The sequence below is a fragment of the Marmota flaviventris genome, chromosome 2 (assembly GCF_047511675.1).
Source record: "Marmota flaviventris isolate mMarFla1 chromosome 2, mMarFla1.hap1, whole genome shotgun sequence".
Classification (NCBI taxonomy): domain Eukaryota; kingdom Metazoa; phylum Chordata; class Mammalia; order Rodentia; family Sciuridae; genus Marmota; species Marmota flaviventris.
In genome coordinates this window covers 32,596,126-32,616,637 of record NC_092499.1, presented here as the reverse complement: position 1 = coordinate 32,616,637, position 20,512 = coordinate 32,596,126, and the positions used below count along the sequence as shown (strand labels likewise).

The following is a 20,512-nucleotide window of genomic DNA, read 5'->3' as shown; positions in this document are numbered from 1 at the left end:
TCAGTTGTCTTGTCCTACATCTCCACTGTTTCTTGTAGTTCTGCCCAGTAGCTATATCAGGAGGTCCTGATACCAAATTCTGCTGCTTGTATCTGTTCTCAAGATCAGAGCTGAGAGGTTGGGATTGTGATTCAGTGGCAGAGTACTTTCTTGCAAGTATGAGGCACTGGGTTTGATCCTTAGCAACACATGAAAATAAATAAATAAGAAAAAGATATTGTGACCATCTACAACTAAAAAAAAAAAAAAAAAAAAAAGATCAGAGCTGAGAGGCTTGGTAGGTGTGTGTATGTGTATATATGTACACAGTTGCTTCTGTAACTTGATAGAAGCTGAAACACAAACACCCTATTTTCCCCTGTGCTTCAGGCTTAGAACTCCTGTTTATCTCTTTTTAATTCAAGGAATCTGAGTACTTCCTAGACTTTACAACTCAAGAGAGCTAAGAGAACATTCAATGGGAATGAGAATAAAACTAGAAGAATATAGTGAAAAAAGAGATTTATGGTCTTAGCCTGAAAATTCTGGATATCATAAAGAGAATTTCCAGGGTAAGTTTCTGAAGGTACAGCCATGAACTATATAATAATGGTTTGATAAAAAATGGACCATTTGAGCCCAGTGCAGTGGTGCATGCCTGTAATTCCAGCATCTTGGGAGGCTGAGACAAGAGGATCATAAATTTAAAGCCAGACTTAGAAACTTAGGCTCTAAGCAACTTAGCAAGACCCTGTCTCAAAATAAAGTATAAAAAATGGCTGGGGATGTGGCTCAGTGCTTAGGTTTCCCTGGATTCAATCTCTGGGACAACACCCCCCGCCCCCCCAAAAAGTGAGCATATGTACTACAATGGTTCCAGAAGATTATATTGCCTAGTGACACTATATGGCTTTCTAAGTTTGTGTAAGTATGCTCTGTGATGTTCACACAATGACAAAATCACCTCATGAAACGTTTCCCAGAACCTGTCCCATCATTAAGCAATGTAGGACCGTGCACTCAAAACAGTGAAGGGATAGATGTTAAACACTGGAGAGTACTCTAATGGTTAGGGAAAACATTGACTGGGAGACACCATTTTTCTAGAGAGATTTTAGGACTAACTGGAAAATGAGTGTCAGTTCTCACTGGAGGCCATGGGTGTGGCGAGAGTAAATGGTGTCCAGAGCCATGTAATTATTTGTACTCTCTTTCTTTACTAACCGCAGAATTTTTCCCACATTGAATAATTATATAGTAAAAATATAATGCATTCTGTATTTGACATCCAACACATCTAAATAAAGTAACTCAGAATACAATTAAAATTGTGAAAATTAATCTGTGACTGGCATGTTATAAGCATCCCCATAGACTAGTGTGTAGGGTGTAATCCCTCTCTGTACCCCTCTTGCTTCACCTTTACTAGTGACAATGGGCTCCCTGCTCAGGTCCATGGGGGAAGGTGAAAGTGTCTGGATGGTTGCCACACTCACACACAGCAACCCACTGGTGTTCTGGCAACTGTTCTTTATACTCCATCAGGCCAGAGCCAGGAGCAAGGGACTACTTCCTCCAGTGAGGGGAGCAAGACACTCCAAAATTATCCTTCAGGGAGGGGGCCAAGTGGCACAAATTGTCTCATGGGAATTAGCTTGGAGCTGCTTTTTGTTTTTGAACATTTCTTGTCCCTGTATATTGATTTCTGACTGACTTTCCACTCTGCTCTACCATATCCCCTAAACTTTGTTTTCTCTTGGAATCTATTCTGATCTCTCCTTTTTCATGAATTGTCACCTCATCATGGCAATATCCAAACCAAACCCTCAGTTTGAAGCAAAGAAAAGGTAGGGAGTTCCAAATGGATCCTTCAGAGAACAATGAACTGGTGACAGAATGGAAAGCTGCCTCCCGGAAGGGTAGTTGGATGCCTCATTTTACTATTTTCTTCCTAAGTGTCTAAAAAATATACATGTGGGACTAGAGAATGAGGGGTGGGGAAGGGTGACACAGAGGAGGTGTGAACATTGTCCCACATAAATTCTCTCCTGATTATTCCAGCTAGCTTCCCTCATCCCTTTTTGCAGTCTGCATATTGTCCCTCATATATAAAAGATATTACATGTATTAAATTATATTTAAACATACACATCATATATGTTTTAACATACACACGTGTGTATATTGGTACTGGAGATTGAACCCAGGAGTGATATGCCACTGAGCAGTATAACCCCAGCCCTTTTATTTGACTTTGAGATAGGGTCTTGCAAAGTTGCCAGCATGAGCCTCTAACTTGTGTGCCTCCTGCCTCAGCCTCCTGAGTTGCTGGGATTACAGGCATGCGCTCAAGCACCTGGCCCCTCCTATTTTTATTTTTCAACTTCTATTATTATTCTGGTTATCTTCTGTTACAACCTGTCTCTTAAGGCTGAGTGAATCAAAGATTACTCCTGCATCTGGCTTCTAGTCACCATAGCCCAGCTGTCTCAGCTATCCCCAAGTTCTTATGCCTGTTCTTATTTCAGCTTTCTTTATTTGGTCTCCTTCATCTTTGGCTCCCTGATAGCCCTCTTTGTATTCTTTCTGGAAATGCATGTCTTTTGAAAATGATCAAAAGATTGTTTTCTTTTCCTGGTGCTCTCTATATGGAACCATACTCCAGCTTTTTTCCAGTTCCTGATACAATATAGTTTATACTAATGATGGCTCTGGTCCCAATTGATGAGAATTTTGGGCAAAGGAAATAGATCTGAAGAGAAGAAAAAGTATTGAGGCTGGATGCAGAGGAAGCTAAAGGAGAATCCAAGGATCTTGGGATGGAAGATGGCAAAAAGGGTGTGACTCCCTTGTGCTTGAAATATCCTAAACTCTGCCTCATTTACATCAAACGCTGATAGCATCAGTGACCAGAAGCATGGAGAAGAGTCCTAACAGTTTAATGTCTGTAGGCATGCGAATACTCTTTCTTGGAAATAGCTTCCATAAAATCATATCCTTTTCAATTCATCCCTGCTGAAGTCCAGTCAAGATCACTTAATTGAACACAACAGAAAATCTCCCGTTTGAACCTCTGCATCTCTCTGTTATGCTCTGTGCCCTATGAGGTTGACTTGTTTGCAAGGCACTATGGCTGGTTTGGGTTTGCACAGTAAGATGCTGACACAGATCAAAGAGTAGAAGGCTGGTGAGATTATTTCCTTGGCCTCTCCTGTTGGGGCCTATCAAGGTCACAGCTCTTACTGAGTTTTAGTTTCCTCTTTAGTTTCTGGTAACTCCTCCTTTTTCTTCAGCCTAGGTAATAGCATTGTCAATACTCAGCTACAGGGTATTACCACATCATTTCTCGCTTTGTTCAAATCCTGCCCACCCCTTACTCAATACTCCCTTTATTAAACTTGAATAAACAATTATTCAGTGTGCAACTATCTGCTTTCTTCTACAATCCTAACATATAGGATGGGAGGTTAGGTAAGGTAAAGTAGGAGAAGAGAATGTACATATTGAGTTTTTCTTGTTTTGTGGTGCTGGGGATTGAACCCAGGGCCTTGTGCATGCAAGGCAAGCACTCTACCATCTGAGCTATAACCCCAGTCTGAGATTTTCTTAGAATTATAGAAACAGAGCTTTGAAGCCCAGAGAGCTAAGTGATTAAACTATTTAACTTTTCTGAATGTCAGTTTTCCTAGACTTCCTACAGGGATAATATCTACCTGTCAGGTTTGTGAAAGTGAAATAATGTATGTGAAGACAACAGCGCAGGGCCTGGCATGCAGCAGGTGTTCAATGTAGAAACTATATCATTATTATTATGCACTAGTCACTGTTCTAAGTATATTACATGTTCCTGAATTTTTTTTTAAAGAGAGAGAATTTTAATATTTATTTTTTAGTTTTTGGTGGACACAACATCCTTGTTTGTATGTGGTGCTAAGGATCGAACCCGGGCCCCATGCATGCCAGGCGAGCACGCTACCGCTTGAGCCACATCCCCAGCCCCATGTTCCTGAATTTAATACTGAAGAGAAGACATAACAGGATAATGCTTCAGGGAATTTTTTTTCCTGTATTAGACATATCTATGTATCATCTTTCTTCCACTCTCTTTATATATCTATCAGTCCATTCATCCATTTATCATTTATTATGTTTTGTTTTGTTCTGGGGATTGAACCCCGGGGCCCTCTACCACTGAGCCACATTCCCTCCCTGCTTTTTTAAAAAATATTTTTAGTTCTAGATGGACACAATACCTTTATTTTCTCTATTTAGTTTTTTTATTTTATGTGATGCTGGGGATTATACCCAGCGCCTCACACATGCCAGGCAAGCATTCTACCCTTGAGCCACAACCACAGTCTCCCTATTCTTTTTATTTTGAGAAAGGGTCTTGCTGAATTGCTGAGGCTGGCTTCCAATTTGTGATTGTCCTGCCTCAGTCTCCTAAATTGCCGGGGCTACAGGCATGTACCACCAGGCCTGGCAATTATGTATCTATTTTTGCCTGGAGCTTGTCTTATCAGTGATGCCTGGGTATATAAATTAGGGTCAAAATAATTGTATTTCTTACTTCGTGGGGAGCAGAAGATGAAAAGGATGCAAAGAATGAGTCCGTGTCATGTTAAGGCTATTTGAGCTTCCACACTGAAAATCAGAGAAGTGGCAAATTGGTGAGAGTGAGTTAGTTCCCAAAGTCATAGCAAGTGTCTACTGGGGTAGAGAGGTCCTCCTAGGTAGGTCCATTAGAGATCTCTCAGGCCCATAAAGCAATAAAGGCCATGAAGGTAAAACCAGCAACTCTTCTCTTTTCTCATTTCTCCAGTAAGCCTCCTTCTTATCATTGGTAGGAGGCTGGGCAACAGTCATCCTTCTCAGTATCAGGTAACCTGCTTTTATTTGTGTCCTTAGCAGTTGTTAAGGAAAGCAACACATTGTAGGAATTACTCAAACTGAAGGACAAATGATAGGGCAGGTAGAAAGAAAGCCACTAAGTCATGCAGGAGCCAATTAATCACTGTAGGTATTTATCTGGTATCTTTTTACCTCTCCAAACACACTGCTTTTTAATCCCTCAGCTTGAAGCAGCCGGAAGAGAATAGGCTCAAAGAACACCACTAGTGTCCCTGAAGCCTTATAGGGCTGTGTGAAAAACAGGGACTTGGAGGAAACAAGCTCCATTTAGCCTGATGATCTCATGAGTCTGCTGAGCACATAGTGGCTGACAGTAGGTACTGGGAGTGGGGTGAGGTAGGTAGTGTAGGAAAATAATCAATACCCCTGGCTTCTATTTTTAAACTTCTTTCCTTCTAAATGCTGGGAGTGCTGGCTCATTTTCTGGACTCCTGTGGGTAAGGTGGGAGGGGACAGTTGGAATCCCAGCAATGCTACCCTGTGTAGAGTCATGGTCTGCAATTTACAGAATGGCTAGAGGCTCTGATTCCAGAAGAAAACATTGCATCTAACACAAATCCCTCCCATTCCCCATTCTACCACTTCCTATTCCAGTCAGCTTCTAGGCAATTGGGAGAAATGAAATACAATATGGCTGAAGGGGAAGGGTCAAATAAGACATTTTATTGCACACAGTAGCATAAGTGTGACAAGAATCAAAATTGGAGTAATGATCTTTGTACCAATTCTCCAATCAACAAGCACTCAACTTAAAGAATAAAATTGTAATGACAGGGGAAAAACAAACAAACAAACATAGGCACTCAACCTAAACCTCCTTTTCTCAGTTCTGAGTGAGAAATGGGATCTTATGTAGGTAAAAGCTGAGGTCCAGTGCATACGAATGCATAGTGAATATAATTTAGTCTCAGTAAAAAAAAGTCCGAGGGCCAGTCATAGCAAGTATCTACTGGGGTAGAGAGGTCCTCCTAGGTAGGTCCATTAGAGATCTCTCAGGCCCATAAAGCAATAAAGGCCATGAAGGCAAAACCAGCAGCTACACAGCTCCACTTGGTCAAAGGGGCCTCAGGACCAGCTAGCTCCCGGGGCAGAATTTCCAGGAAGGTAACATATAGGAATGTGCCAGCTGCCACACCCTCTAATACAGCCTGGGCTAAGCCTTGTCCCCCTTCAGGATCCCCTCCAGCCACAGTCAGCCCTAGGGCTAGTCCCAAAGGGGACATGAGAGCTAATAATAATATGGAGAACAGGGCCCATCGTGATCCAGTGCCTATCTTCACCAGACGCAGTCCTATGCCAAAAACTACAAGCCCCTTATGAGCCAAGACAGCAAGACAGAGCTGTATGGTAGCTACAATTGTTGGCTGTAGTCCCACAGCTAGACCTTCAAACACGGAATGAAAGGAGAGTGAAAGCAAGAGGACAAGGGCTCGAAGGGGACCCCGTGAGGGTGAGGGCAGAGGTTCATGGCTGTGGAATCCAAAGATGTGAGTCCCACCCCATTCCTCTTTCTGAACTGTTGATCCTTCAGCAGACCCAGGACAGCACTGCAATGCCAGCGACTCCAAAAGGAAGACAGAGAAAAAACCCAGGGAGATGATGAGCTCTCCATAGGGATACTCCACCTAGGGACATAAAGAGGGCTGTGAGACAGGAAGGGAAGGGAAGGGAAGACACTTCATTGGATGGACATGGATTCAGAGATTGAAGAGAATGGGAAAATTCTATAATGTAAAATAAGGGTATGGAGATGAAGTCATGGGTAGATATGCAACAGTGAGAATATCAGAGGGGCTCAGGGACACAATAGCAAGAGAGTTAGAAATATGGGAAGATAATATGAAGTATGTTGGAGGGTCCTGGAAAGGCAGTAAATAGTAAAGCAAGAGGAGCTTTTCCTGGTGTTCTGTAAGCACAAGAAGACTATGGTGGTTCCTCCTTTCCTCTACACTGAGCTGGGGAGAAGGGATTTCTGGTATTCCTCATATATTCTTCTCTAAAGGGTCTGGGTGTAAAGGACTCTCTGGGTCTCCTCAGTCTCCAGATAGGGGCTGGTGGGAGATTACTTACAAGAGCTGAATCAGTAGCATCAGAGGAATTTCCCTTAATTTCTGTCCTATTCTAGGGGGAAAGAAACAGAAATTAGATGGGAGATGGAGCAGTTCAGTGTCCTGTCCTGTCCCTTCAGCAATATCTCTTTCCTTAAAGCCCAGTCTGAGGGGCTCTCATCATGCCCCACATTGAGCTATCTTCCCTGCTGTCCCACTCATGCCCGTGGCTCCATCACTCTCCCTGCTTTCTTCTCTTGGTGCTAGTTGTCATTCTTGCCTTGCAGCTCTGCAGTTCGGCATTCAGCTGCTCACCTGCACTTCAAACTTCTGGATTTCGGATTCAATTCCCTCCAGGGCTTCGGCAGTCATATGCATGAACCCCGCTCCCAGGAAGACACCAGCTGAAATGCAGCCCAGGAGGCTGAGGACCCGGCGGTGACGACCTAATAACCAAGAAGTGACAATGCAGTTGGCAATGAGGGGGTAAACAAAGATGACTAAGGAGCAACAGGCAGCACCCAATGTCCTGAGCTTGGGCATGGTGAAACAATCAAGAGCAAGGAATAGGACAGGGTTGAGGTAAGAGGTAAAGGGATGAAGATGGGGTGGGGTTATACCTGTAGCTTCAGCAATCTGGAACCACTTGAAGCAGATGGGAATAAGGCCACAGGTCAGAGTGATAGCCAACAGGGCAAACAGGCAGCCAATTTTTACTCCCAGGATTGACTCCATCTCTGGGGTGCAGGATAAGCAGAGGCCTCAGAATGGCAAATGGAGCAAGAGTGGTATCTTAGTGGTCAAAGTTGGAGAGTGTCCACTTGCTAGAGTTTCAGGAGCCTGTTGCTTTCTTTCCGTTCTGGGTTGACTCTGCTTGCGCAGCTCTGCCTAGCTAGCTAGGGCCCTGCCCCAGCTACCTGCCCTCCCACTATGTGGAGGCCCCTCCCCTGGCTCATGCTTTCCTGAGCTTCAAAACCAGAAACTCCGGACTCCCTGCCAGCATAGCTCAGTGCTGTCTTCTCCTCCTCTTCAATGCCATGACTAATCCAAGAACTCTGGATAGACTTAGTTCATCCCTTGGGTTGCTCTAGCCCCAAACGGGGCAATCTATGGTACTTACTTCCTAGCTATTTTGTGTTGGGGACATTCTGCTCCTGCCTAACTCAGTATATTTGATCTAAGCCTTTCATACCCTCTGCACCTCAACTCAAATTTTTTAAGTTGCTAGGTTGATATCTGAATCAGAACCCTTTCAGAGGGGATTTGGGGCCACAGGGGCAGAGAGGTGGGGCTGAGGGGTAGTGCTGTTGTTATGCATTCTGTGGGAACTGGTAGGTGAGGGGACTCCCCTTTCCTGTAACTCCAGAAAAATAGCTTCAGGCATGGAAATGTCTAGTGGGGAGTGGACATTTCTAGTTTTACAACACTGATACTGCCCTGACTTCTGACTGTGCCTGTTTCTGTAACTAAGTCTCCATAACAAAATTAACTTATTTTTCTCATTAAGAAAGCAAACCATTTATCCTCCCTAAAGTTAAGAAAAACAGAACCAAACAAACAAACAAAAAAACTAGGCAGAGCACATTTTTTGCTTTCCTCTGGTCAAGGTGACCCATGTTTCTGTTGCCATTTCTATAAGCACTTTTATTGTTTTTTTCACACAGGGCAATTTACAAGTTTGATTTGCAGACCCCTTGATAGATCAATGATCAGATGTCTACTACAGTGTCAACAAGTCTGAAAGACCTGTATTTTAATCAGTTTCCTCCACTGGACTCCTGCTTATATAATTATGCTTCCTGGGGTAGGGAGATTTGAGGTATATCCCTGCCTTTTTGGTTAGTCCTTCTATTAAATTTTCTCTACTCCAAGCATTAGTGTTCAGTGATTGGTTGGCTTCTGTGCATAGGGCACACAAATCTTTTTTTGGGTTTGGTAATGTTTCTTTATATGAACTGTGGGAGAGGGACTTTCAGGTTTTAAGGTGAATAAAGTTGTTCTAGCTATGAAAACCCTAAGGCCTAGGACAAAACAGAAATGAATCAAACAAGGATCCTGCCTGGGTACACAGGGGTAGAAATGCAAGACTTAGTACTGACAGGGATCAATCTTGAGGATAATGTGGGGGGCAAACTCTGGGATAGTTAATGGACCCTGGGAAAGATGGAAGGGAAAGAGATATATAAAAAAATGAAGTTAGGTAGCTGTTGATTCCCCTATTCAGGTGGCCCACATAACTATCCTGAGACCTGTTGAGCCAGTTCTCAGAGAGCTGAGGGTGGTTTTCCCCACTATTTCAGATAATCTTCCTGGGAATTCCTGGTTTTCAGCAGAAGCAGCAATATTCTTACAGGGGATGGTGAGCTTAAGATTTGTGTGCTAGCTTGGCATGGAAAAATCTCAGGATTCTCTACATTACGGGATAGGTCAGGACAATAGACCCTTATTCTTTTAAGAATCACAAAACCCACTACCATTCTTTAAAAATTTATTATTATTAAAACTTCAAACAAATGCAGAAATGCAGGCGTACTGGCATTCTCTTACTGGATACCACGTAGCTTCAGCCTTGGCAGGTATGATGGAAGAAAGTAATTGTTACATATCCTTGTCAACTCTTATGGAATTCTCAGGGGGATCTTGAGCAGGGGAGAGAGGAAATTCAGATGGAGTGATCACAGGTAAAAGATCTCCCCAGGAGCTGACACGGGCACAACGATACAAATCCCTATTGAATAGAAAGAGATGTCAATGTATGCTGCAGGTTTTGCCAGATTTTACTAATTTTGGTCACATCTCCTATACCTGCCATGCCGGCGGGCTGTGATGACAGCATGCTGCATATGTCCATCTGAACAGCACAGGTGACAATGCACATGACGAGGCCGTTTAAGCACAGGTTGAGTAATTCGTGGCCAACGATTAACCTCCTCTGGAGACCCCCGGGCAAGAATCACCATGGAGAACTTTTCCTCCTTTGGCTTCTTGTTCTAAGATAAGAATATACAGACTGTTTAGAGGAAAAAGATAAGAGGAAAAACTTTTAGTCCTCCCTCCCCCTACATTCCTGAAGTCCCTTTTTCTTATTCTATAATGCAGGCTCTAATATCTCCAGGCTATTCTATGGATTCTCAAACTTCCCACCTCTGACTCTTTTTTCTGTTTTCCCAGGCTATCTTCTCTCTGTTGCAATATTCTCAGAATACATACCCAGCTGAAGGGGATTGGATGGTAAGCCTGAGAGAAGCTACAGGCCAGGGGCTGAGAGGCTGTCAACTGAGGACAAGGAAGTTCATGGGGACACTGTGAACATAAAGACATAAGACAAAAAAGATAAAAGAGCTATTAATTGTAAAATTCAAGAATGATAAAGTCAAGACAGGTCAGGTGTTGGAAGGTGCACATGAATTATGGGTTTGTTTGAGCCATCACAAGGCAGGGGTGGCTTTTCTGAGAATTCCTGGTATGAATCCACTGGCTGAAGATTACTCAGATTAAAGCTGACACCCTACCTTAGCTCATAGCCCCAAACAAACTGTTGTTCCCATCTTTATCCTGTTTTCCCAAGAAGCCTGCCACACTGAAACCATTTGCTTTATTTCCCCTTAAACAATTTGGGCCTTTTTCCTTGTTCAGTTCTAGTTCCTATCAGGGCTGGAAGACCGACCCACCAGACACCCAGCTTTTAAAACTATTTTCTATCTGCTATCTTCTGTTCCTTATTGATTACTTTCAGACTTTCCATTTTCCCAGTTGGTTCACACCTTCAAGCAGGCATCTGCTCTGCTAGGGTTGCCAACAAGGGAGAAGGCAGCACAAGAGAAGGGGGTAGAGAGAATCAAGGGAATCAGTTGGCAGAAAATGGATAGAGAGCCAGGCACAGTGGTGCATGCCTATAATCCCACAGACTTTGGAGGCTGAGGAAAAAGGATCATAAGTTCAACACCGACTTCAACAATTTAGTGAGGCCCTAAGCAACTTAGCCAGACCCTGTCTCAAAATAAAAAATAAAAAGGGCTGGGGATGTGGGTTGGTGGTTAAGTGTCCCTGGGTTTAATTCCTGGTACCAAAAAAAGAAAGTGGATATGGACACAAAATAGTGGGGAGAGTGGCTTGGCTTGGCTTTAGCCTCTTATTCTTCTGGGTTACTCTAAGTTCAGATCTATGTTCTGCAACAGGTAGAAGTAATATACTCACGGGGGCAAAGACAAAGCTAGGCCGAGGATCTGAAGGTAACTTCTCTTTTCCCTGAAATCAAAGAAATAAAGCTAGGATTGCAGGGTCTATTTTCATGTTTCAATTTCTACACTTGGTGGACTCTTTAACATTCAATTCTAATCACGACCAACTAAGTTCTTGAGTTAAGCTGGCTATATCACTAATGTGCCAAAGAACTCTTTCTCTGCAGCAGTAGAAAGGCATGAACTTGGCACACATTATGGTGCTCTCCCTTGTCAGCAACCTCCACTCTCAAAAAAAATCTTACTTCAGGACAATTAAATTTATGATTACACAGAGGCTCATACTCTCCCCTAGAGACAAGGTTCTTGACTCAGCAATGCTCTAGATTAGGGTGGGGAAATTTTATTTAAAGGGCCAGAGTAGGCAAAATCTACCTCTGTCTCAACTACTCAACTCTGCAATTTGTAGTGTGAGCAGCCACAGACAATACAGACATGGATATGTATGGGCCATAAAAAACAGGCCTTCATCTGCCAACCACTGTCCTATATCATAATGATTTTTTATGTCTAATTTCCTGAGAGTTACCCTTATCAACAGGCGACAGAGTCTCTTTTTTTTAAAGGTTTCCATTGGCTTTTTTAAAAAAAATCTTTATTTTTATGTGGTGCTGAGGATCGAACCCAGTGCCTCACATGTGCAAGGTGAGTGCTCTCACTCTGAGCCACAATCCCAGCCCCCAACAGAGTCTCTTTAGTTTTCAAGGAAGTAACAATAATTGGTGACAGCTGGGAATGCGAAAGGAAGGGCAAAGAACTTTACCTTAAGAACTAGGTCCCTGGCATCCATAAGAAGGCGGTGGCCAGCTTTCGTTCCATTCTCCAACAATACCTGTTCACCAAATGGGAAAATAAGCAGAAGCCCTGAATCACATGAAAGCATAAATAAACATCAATAGCACTCAAGAGGGAGTAAGGGTCTAAAAGGAACTGGGCATTATACAAAAGATGGGGATGAGACCTAAAAGAGGGACACAGAAATCTATAAAGGGGAGAAACGTTCAAGAATAAAGACAAAAAAAAAAAAAAAAAGAATAAAGACAATGAGAGAAGGAAGGCATGAAATCAGGAGAAAGGGGATTTCAACTTACCAGAAAATGGCTTGTCTTACGCCACAAAGTTTGAACCACCTCAGTTCGGTCAGCTTTGCTAGGCAGTTCACTTAGGGCAAAGGCTGATACGACCACGTCAAATTGTACCTGAGGACCAAGACAAGGAACACGACAGACCTGACATTTCCCAATTCTAAGAATACAAGAAGTTCTAGCCCCTATATTTCTTCTACTCCGTCTTTTGTATTCTAATATTCAATACTGGATGGCAAGACTGAGGCCACAATTTTCTATCTGCCACATTCCATATTTAGAATACCCTAAACACTGCTACTTGCCTTGGGTGACACAGGTAGAAACTGTCTGAAAAAGACACCTGGAACATAAGGCTCTCCTGTTTGTGAACCACCTGTGAAAGAAACAGGAGATGTGGAACTAAGAATGTATATGAATTTACAGCCACAGGTATAAACTGAAGAGATATCCAGAGAAGAAACACGGCCCCAAGGATAAAGAAAAACACTAGGTGAGACTGAGATGCAATATGTTAAGTAAATATTAAAATGGGTAGGGAAATCATGAGTTCCCCTCACCTGCTAACTTTACCATCTAACCACAATCCTGCAAAGTTCTCTGATACCTTCTGCTTGACTATAATATTGGAAAGAGACCAGATTCATGTTAACTCTTAGTCCTCCTCTCTACTTCCCAGTAAAATACTCTTTCTACTAGTCCTTTGCTTCCTTAACCGCCTCCGCCCCAACTGTGGAAAAGTCCTACCTTAAAGCTTTTTCTCACCTTTCAGTAGCTTTTCTGCCAAATCCAACATGGCAGCTGATCTGTCCACACACATATACTCTCGAAGGCTCTGGCCCCAAGTATTGTGAGCAGCCCTGAGATGGTAAAACAAAACTCAACAATTTTCATGACAAAGAGTCATCCCCTCAAGAGATCCATCTACTTCCAATCCCACCCTTGGGTAAACAGGGTTATGTTAAATAGTTGGAAAAACTGTAAGTTATTTTCTTATTTCATGTATAACTCCCGAAAAGAAGGGCAGATTCAAGGGGAGGGAGCAGGGAAGTGTTGGAAGTGATACTGGGCCAAATAATACTGTTATATTGTGTGTGTAAAAATATGTAATAAATCCCACCATTATGTATAGCTATAAAGCACCGTAAGAAAAGAAAATGGGAGAGTAAAGGGCAGATTTAAATATTTATTTGTTGGCAAAAAATAAAAAATTTTTTGCCTGATATGTAAAACCTATTCCGTATACTAATAACTTTCCTTTTAAAACCTTCTATATATTGTCTTTTTTCACTTCACATTTAAGTTCTATCTCCAATCTATATACCTTCTTCTGCTTGGCCTACTCTAAGGGAAGAAACATTCTAGTTTTGAAAATTTCCTGTTCTCCATTTGGTTTCCCAGTCTCTTGATAATGAAGCATACAAATATGGCTATCAAATATAAAACTGACAAAGACAGGGCTAAAGAAAGTTACTTACCAGGTGACAGAACCAGTACCAGAACCAAAGTCCATCAAGGTTTGTGGCTTGAACTCTGGAATCCGAATCCTGATCTGAAGGAATATATAAGCCCAAAGAAGAGTAGTAGAGACTCAAGAGTTTTAGAAAATACGCATTAAGAGACTATGATAGAGAGATGTGAATGTGTTTTAAATTCAATATAAATACTTTAGAGAATAGAAAGCTCCTAAAACAATGATGCTAAATTTTTCTTGGGTCACAGAATCCTTCCAGAGGATAAATAAGACCTTTTTTAAAAAATGTATATATAAGTCGGGCATGGTGGCACATGCCTGTAATCACAGTGGTTGGGAGGCTGAGGCAGGAGTATTGCAAGTTCAAAGCCAGCCTCAGCAAAAGTAAAGTAATAAGCAACTCAGTGAGACCCTCTCTCTAATAAATATAATTTTAAAAAGGGCTGGGGGTGTGGCTCAGTGGTCGAGTGCCATAGTTCAATACCTGGTACCTCCCCCGTAACAAAAGCATATATAATGTCCCAAGAATCTCTACTCTACAAGACTACTTTATGAATGTGGGAGCTGATAGTAAAAGGGTTCAGTTTGGAAGTTGAGGGACTTTCACCTCATGGAATGCCCTGGAGACTGCTGCAAAGCCACCATCCAGTCTTGCTGCCATATACACCAGACTCAGTTCCTCATTGTAGCTGTCACAAAAATCAGAGTCAGGGCTGGGGACATAGCTCAGTTGGTAGAGTGCTTGCCTCGCATGCACAAGGCCCTGGGTTCAATCCCCAACACCACACAAAACAAAATAAAACAAAAAACAAAACAAAACAAAAACCAGAGTCACACTTACTGGGAAATGATCTGAATTCTCTGGTTATCTATTATATTTTAAGGAAATGAAATCTCTGGAATTGTCCCTTCCAGTTCAGTCCTTTTACTTCCAAATATAGAAAGGTTCAGGTAGCTTTCTCAAACACCAATTGACTGTATAAATGCAGTCCTCCACCTCTTTTCAAGTTCAACATTTCTTTCTTTTGCACCCTTTTTGGCCCTTCCTTACCTCAGTTCTTGCCAGTGGTAAGTAGTTTTGCGTAGGACATGTAGTACTGCTTCACAAAGTTTCTCCTCTGTCTGAGGTAAGTCTGCGGTGAGAACAAGGACTGGAAGTGAGGACCTAGGGAGAACAGGGATCAGATCCAATATTTGAATAAAATGCCCACTCAATCCTCCTTTATTCCCCACCTGACAAAAGCCTTCAAAGCTCACGAGAGAAGTCAAACCTAGAGAGAAACTCCAGGTAACAGTAACAATAAAGACTACCAACATCAGTGTGTATTAAATAGTATTCTGCCACTAACAGCAGTTTATTCAACTGAACCAATGCTATCCAAAATGTTTTATTTTACATTAAAGAGAAGTGTATTAAAAACTTAAAGAGGGGCTGGGGTTGTATCTCAGTGGTAGAGCGTTTGCCTAGCACATGTGAGGTACTGGGTTTGATCCGTAGCACCACATAAAAATAAATAAAGTAAGCTAGGTGTGGTGGCACATGCCTGTAATCCCAGCATCTTGGGAGGCTGAAAGAGGAGGATTACAAGTTCAAAGCCACCCTCAGCAATGGTGAGTGCTAAGCAGCTCAGTGAGATCCTGTCTCTAAATAAAATAATACAAAATAGGGTTGGGGATGTGGCTCAGTGGTCGAGTACCTCTGAGATCAATCCCTGGTACCCACCCCTGAAAAAGGTAAAGGCATTTGTCTCTCTACAACTAAAACAACAAACAAAAAAGGATAGGATAAGGATGATATTTTGTGGATTTCCTCATTTTCTGAAAACTTAAGATTGTGATATCTCCAATGTTCCCATGGGGAGGAAAAGTGCTTGAAAAATCTAAGTCTCACAACTGTTCTCAGTTTATGATTTAACAAGTATCTATTGAATGCCTACTCTAAACCAGGTACAACAACAACAACAACAAAAAAAAAAAAAAAGGCAGATCTGTAATACCAAAAAAGTTCACAATCATGAAAATAATTTGAATTATACTTATTCTTCTTATTCCTGAAGGTTTCAGTATTGAACAGGGAGCCATACAGGGACTTTATTTCAACTGAATAAAAAAAGTTGAAGATCCTAATCCACTGGACTTCGGTGGGTGGGTGGGCGACAAAACCCAAAATCCCAAAGATCTGGATTTTTTAACCTTTATTCAAACACCCCGGGTAAACACTGGATTAATCTACCTTCTAGTAAGGCATCATCATAAGGAATGGTTTGCCAAAAAGAAAGCATGTAAGCCAGGAGCAGTGGCATACTCCTTTAATCTCAGCGACTCAGGAGACTGAGGCAGGAGGATCATCAAGCTTGAGGCCAGTTTTAGCAGTTCAGGACAACACTCAGCAATTTGGCGAAATAAAAAATAAAAGGGCTGGGGATGTGGCTTAGCAGTAAAGCACCCCTGGATAAAGGAAAAATCGAAACAAACTTCAGCGTCTTTTTGAAAAGCTGTGAAATTATTTCTTGCTCTTCATTTTTCCACTAATATTTCAATCTGGCTTACTCGTTAATTATTCTTAAACCCTACCTGAGTTTTCCGAGAATTTTTTCTCAAGATGTATTGCCCGTCTTTGCAACTCCTCTGGCTCTACAGGCAAATGTCGGCTCCAGAGATAACTGGTCAGTGCATGCACCTCCTTCTCGACATTGGACATTGAGCTCTCTATGGGCCAAATATGAAAAGCGGAATCACACACGTGCAGACCTAGTGGCTTTTCTCTTCAGACCTTCATTCACGCAGATACTCACCAGCCAGTAGTACCCGGGCGGCGTTAGTCAGCGCCTGCGGCAGCCGCACGTACGGAAGCTGTAGGATGCCGGGGTGCTTACGATGGGGCTTTTTCCCCAGAAAATCGGACTTGTTATCTATCTGGGTCACACCGGGCACGAGGACGGCGAGCGTCTGCAGGCCGGGAAAGAAAAGCTGATTGCCAGAAATGAAATTGGCAGGCGCTTACACGCTTACTAAAAGGAAGGGGCTGCCGAGAGCTTTCCTTCTTCAACCGGAGCTGTCTCTGGAAACCCAGTCTCTCCAAGAACAAAGGAAGTAGGTACTTACTCGGAACTGAAAAATTACTCCACGGCTGCGGCGCCATCTGTCTACTGTCAATAGGAACCTCAGTGTCGTTACGGTAGCCATGGCTCTGGAGGAAAACCGGAAACGGAACTGTAGGTGCCGGTGACCCTCACGCCCAACGTCCCGGTGAGCATGCTCCGCGGACTTCGCGCGAGACAGTATCAACCAATGAGAAGGGCGACTACTTACTAGTAGCCAATGAGAAGTCTATATGTAAATCTCCTCGAGGAGGAATCCTACGTAGGCGGGACCACCTGGGCTGCAGTTCAGACATAATCTGCTGGAGGACCGGAAATCAAGGGGGCGGAGTGGGGGCAGGCCTTAGACTGCTGAAGACTGTTTCTTGATGTATTTCTTGTTTTCCTGCCTGGAGACTTCTGCGTTTGGGTTGTTTCCCGGTAGTGGAAAGGGGAAAATATGAAATAAAAAGACATAATGAGAAAAATCAGATTTAGGCCGCCAAGGATAATCAAAACTAATAATTATTAGATAATTAATAGTTGAGCTGGGTGCGGCAGGGCACGCATGTGATGCCCGCTACTTGGGATGTGGAGTCAGGAGGATCACAAGTTCGAGACCAGCCTTAGCAACTTAGTGAGACCCTGTCTCAAAATAAAAATAAAAAGTCCTGGTGATGTAGGTCAGTGGTAAAACACCCCTACCATACCCAGGATCCAATACCCAGTATCCACCCCTCAACACCCCCCAAAAGTTAACAATTAATAAATATGAAGTCTAGTTAGTAAGCTTTTCCCCCCCATATTTATTAGGTTTTATTCGAATTAAACTGATCCTTTTACTAAGCTAACATTGAGAATATCCATGTGACAGACACCGTGCCAAGAACTTTCATATTTCTACCTCATTTAGTTTCCCAAATCGTATAAAGCACGATTGAAATTCAGACTGCAAATGGTTAAATGGGCTCAAGATGACAGAACTTGTTAGGTGAACACTAGGTTTAAACCTAGGCAGGGGGCCCGAATGTAGCTCAGTACACTTCCTAGCATGTGGTAAATCCAAACGCAAAAACCCTGTGGAGGGTAAGTGTGAGCCTTACTTTTAAACTACGGTGTAATTGCAAGAAACCAAATATGAAAATTATCAGATAAAATATAGGAAACTATATCAGCTGGAGAGTTAAATGTCCTGTTTGTATTGGGGTCATTTAAAATTGATTCTAATAAAGCAAACTTCTTTATAATTTGAATCTTGGGAAGGAGACTTGAGGAGGTATGTATGACAGCTGTGTAGATATGTTCCTCTCTACTCTCCTTTTCAGGTTCACCTTCCCTTTGGTTCGTATTTTCCCCTTTCATTTTGATTTACACTGCCACACTTAAGTTTCACCTTTTGTGGTACTCTGCTTTTATTATTTAAATTGTTGACTTAAATGTTGATCCGAATAAAATATCCTTGTCACTTATAGGTCAGCTGTAATATAATATTATGTAGCAAAATATAGGGGTAAAGTGTTGGCCTCTGAAGTCTGGTATTCTGTGGTTGAATTCTAGAGCAGCCTTATAAAATAGTTGCTGCCTCACAGAGTTGTTGCATTGAAGAGTAAATAAATCTGGCTCAAAATTCATGCTCAATAAGTTTATGCCACTATCATTGTCACATGTGTTTTTGGAATTTGCAGGACATAATTGAATTTTAATTTTCATTTTGAACTCATGTCATTTCCAAAAAAAGATAAGCAAGTGGGGGGATAGTTTGGGGCCAAGTAAGACTGAGCACTGGAGAATGAGAAGTAAGGAACAGGAGTACCTGGTGGTGTCTGTGAACATCCTTCCTGTTTTTCTGGAGAAATTACCAATATACACGTGGCTTCCTTATTCTGATAATGGCCTAGTTGGACTTATTTCTTTTCTTCTGTAATGTAACATCTCAAAACTGACTTAAAATTACATGCTTTTGTTCTTAACCCAAAGGATTATTCTCCAAAACATAAACTTCCATAATACCCTTCTCATGTATCAAGAATATGTAAAGGTATCTAAAACTGAATGCAATTCTTGAAATGTTAAGAATGCTTAACCAGTATTGGTTGATGACATTGATAAAGTGACAAATCTTTATTTCCATGATTGGAAAAGCTCAGCAGGATAGATTAGCCTGAAGATCTAGGTTTAATAAATTTGACCAGGACCCAATTCCCCCAAAAAGCATCGTTGAGTCCATTTGATACACATTCTATGAATTCTGCCATATTACACGGGTCATATCTTGACCTGGGTGGTATTTCCAACTAATGGCTCTGCACTTTAACAAACAGATGTAAATGTGGAAAGACAAGGCAATGTTAAAGAGAAATATCCCCAACACCCAGAGTGAGTAAAAGAAAATAAAAAAGACCTATGAGGAAGGTGTGGATTACTTGTTTGAAGATGGGTAAATGACCAACTGGTCTTTTCCATTAAACTTGTGAAAAAAGGATAATAATTAATAATTTGATTATATTTAGAGAAACTTTCAATAGTGAAAGTGTGAAGAAATGGAAACAAGGTTCTTAGGAAACAAAAGAAATTCTGCCTCCAAAGATCCCCACAAGTATTGACCTGTGGTGAGAGAGAGGCAACTTTGCGAGGAAGCAGAAATCAAAGGTAGTGGATCTCTGGAGAGTTCTGTCAGCTCCACAGCTTCAAGAGTATTTATGATCTCTAACATCCTAAAGAGATCCCCTGACTCCATCGAGTTAATTCTAGTCAAGATAGTAGAAGTGGCCGTTGTCCTGATTTGATAAATATCCACTGCTTTTTCTTTCATATTGTTCTAAACAGGAAATCTCTTGTATCTTCCCAGAATCAATTAGACCCATGAAAATCTTGAAGTCAGCCACACCTTCTCTTTTGCTGTTGTAACTCATATCCAAGCCAATGACAAATCATATTGGCTTTAAAAGTATGCCAGCAGAATCTATCCAGAAAGTAATTGTTTCTCACTACCTTCAGTGTTATCACTCTGATCCAAGCAACCACAATCTTTTATAGTGAGCCTCTTAACTAGTCTATTTCTGTCTTTGCCCCTGGCATCCAGTTTTCCACAGCACAGTTGTATGTTTTTTTTTTTAAATATTGGGAATTGAACTGAGGGGCATTCGACTACTGAGCCACATCCCAAGCCCCATTTTGTATTTTATTTAGAGACAGGGTCTCACCGAGTTGCTTAGCACCTCGCTTTTTGCTGAGGCTGTTTTGAATTTGGGGTCCTCCTGCCTTAGATTCCCAAGATGCTGGGATTACAGGCATCTACCACTGTGCCTGGTTCAGTGATCCTTTTAACATAAGTGGAATCATGCTACTACTTTATCTAAAACCTTTAAATAGTGATATGAAGATATCACTCTGGGTAAAATCTAGAATCTTCAGAGTGATCTCCAAAGCCCTACATGATCTGGCCCTTTTGACTTTTTCTATGATCTCTTTTCCCTGGGTCCTCACAGCTACAAGGTCAATGATTTTGCGCTTCCTTAATCATTGCAAACTTGCTCCCACTTTAGGCCTTTGTATCTGCTATTTAGAATGTTTTCCCCTCTGCCATCTTCATGGCAAACTTCTCATTTTCTTCAAGCATCTGCTCAAGTCACTCAGTTATTTTTATACATATATAATAGGGTTTTTATATTATATATAGGATTATATATTCTTT

The 20,512-nt window shown here is 41.9% G+C and overlaps 2 protein-coding genes across 3 annotated transcripts; both read right to left on the bottom strand.

Moving 5' to 3' along the window:
• Positions 1 to 5,525: 5,525 nt before the first annotated feature.
• Slc39a2 (solute carrier family 39 member 2) lies at positions 5,526 to 8,320 on the bottom strand. Of its 2 annotated transcripts, XM_027922391.3 has the most exons (4): positions 7,559 to 8,320; positions 7,254 to 7,384; positions 6,961 to 7,011; positions 5,526 to 6,515 (listed from the first exon to the last, which is right to left on the bottom strand). In XM_027922391.3, exons 1-4 carry the CDS (start codon positions 7,671 to 7,673, stop codon positions 5,883 to 5,885), a joined length of 930 nt encoding a protein of 309 aa, XP_027778192.2. In that variant the 5' UTR covers positions 7,674 to 8,320; the 3' UTR covers positions 5,526 to 5,882. The 2 variants fall into 2 exon arrangements, with proteins under 2 accessions (XP_027778192.2, XP_071462921.1); XM_071606820.1 differs by having other exon boundaries at positions 7,254 to 8,320.
• A 1,089-nt stretch (positions 8,321 to 9,409) lies between these two features.
• On the bottom strand, positions 9,410 to 16,938 carry Mettl17 (methyltransferase like 17). The gene is made up of 14 exons (XM_027922389.2): positions 16,844 to 16,938; positions 16,534 to 16,687; positions 16,313 to 16,447; positions 14,790 to 14,871; positions 14,346 to 14,427; positions 13,743 to 13,816; positions 13,030 to 13,124; positions 12,570 to 12,640; positions 12,271 to 12,378; positions 11,943 to 12,011; positions 11,136 to 11,186; positions 10,149 to 10,241; positions 9,744 to 9,928; positions 9,410 to 9,666 (listed from the first exon to the last, which is right to left on the bottom strand). The coding sequence occupies exons 1-14, from the start codon at positions 16,922 to 16,924 to the stop codon at positions 9,537 to 9,539; spliced, it is 1,410 nt and encodes a 469-aa protein (XP_027778190.2). The 5' UTR covers positions 16,925 to 16,938; the 3' UTR covers positions 9,410 to 9,536.
• Positions 16,939 to 20,512: the final 3,574 nt, after the last annotated feature.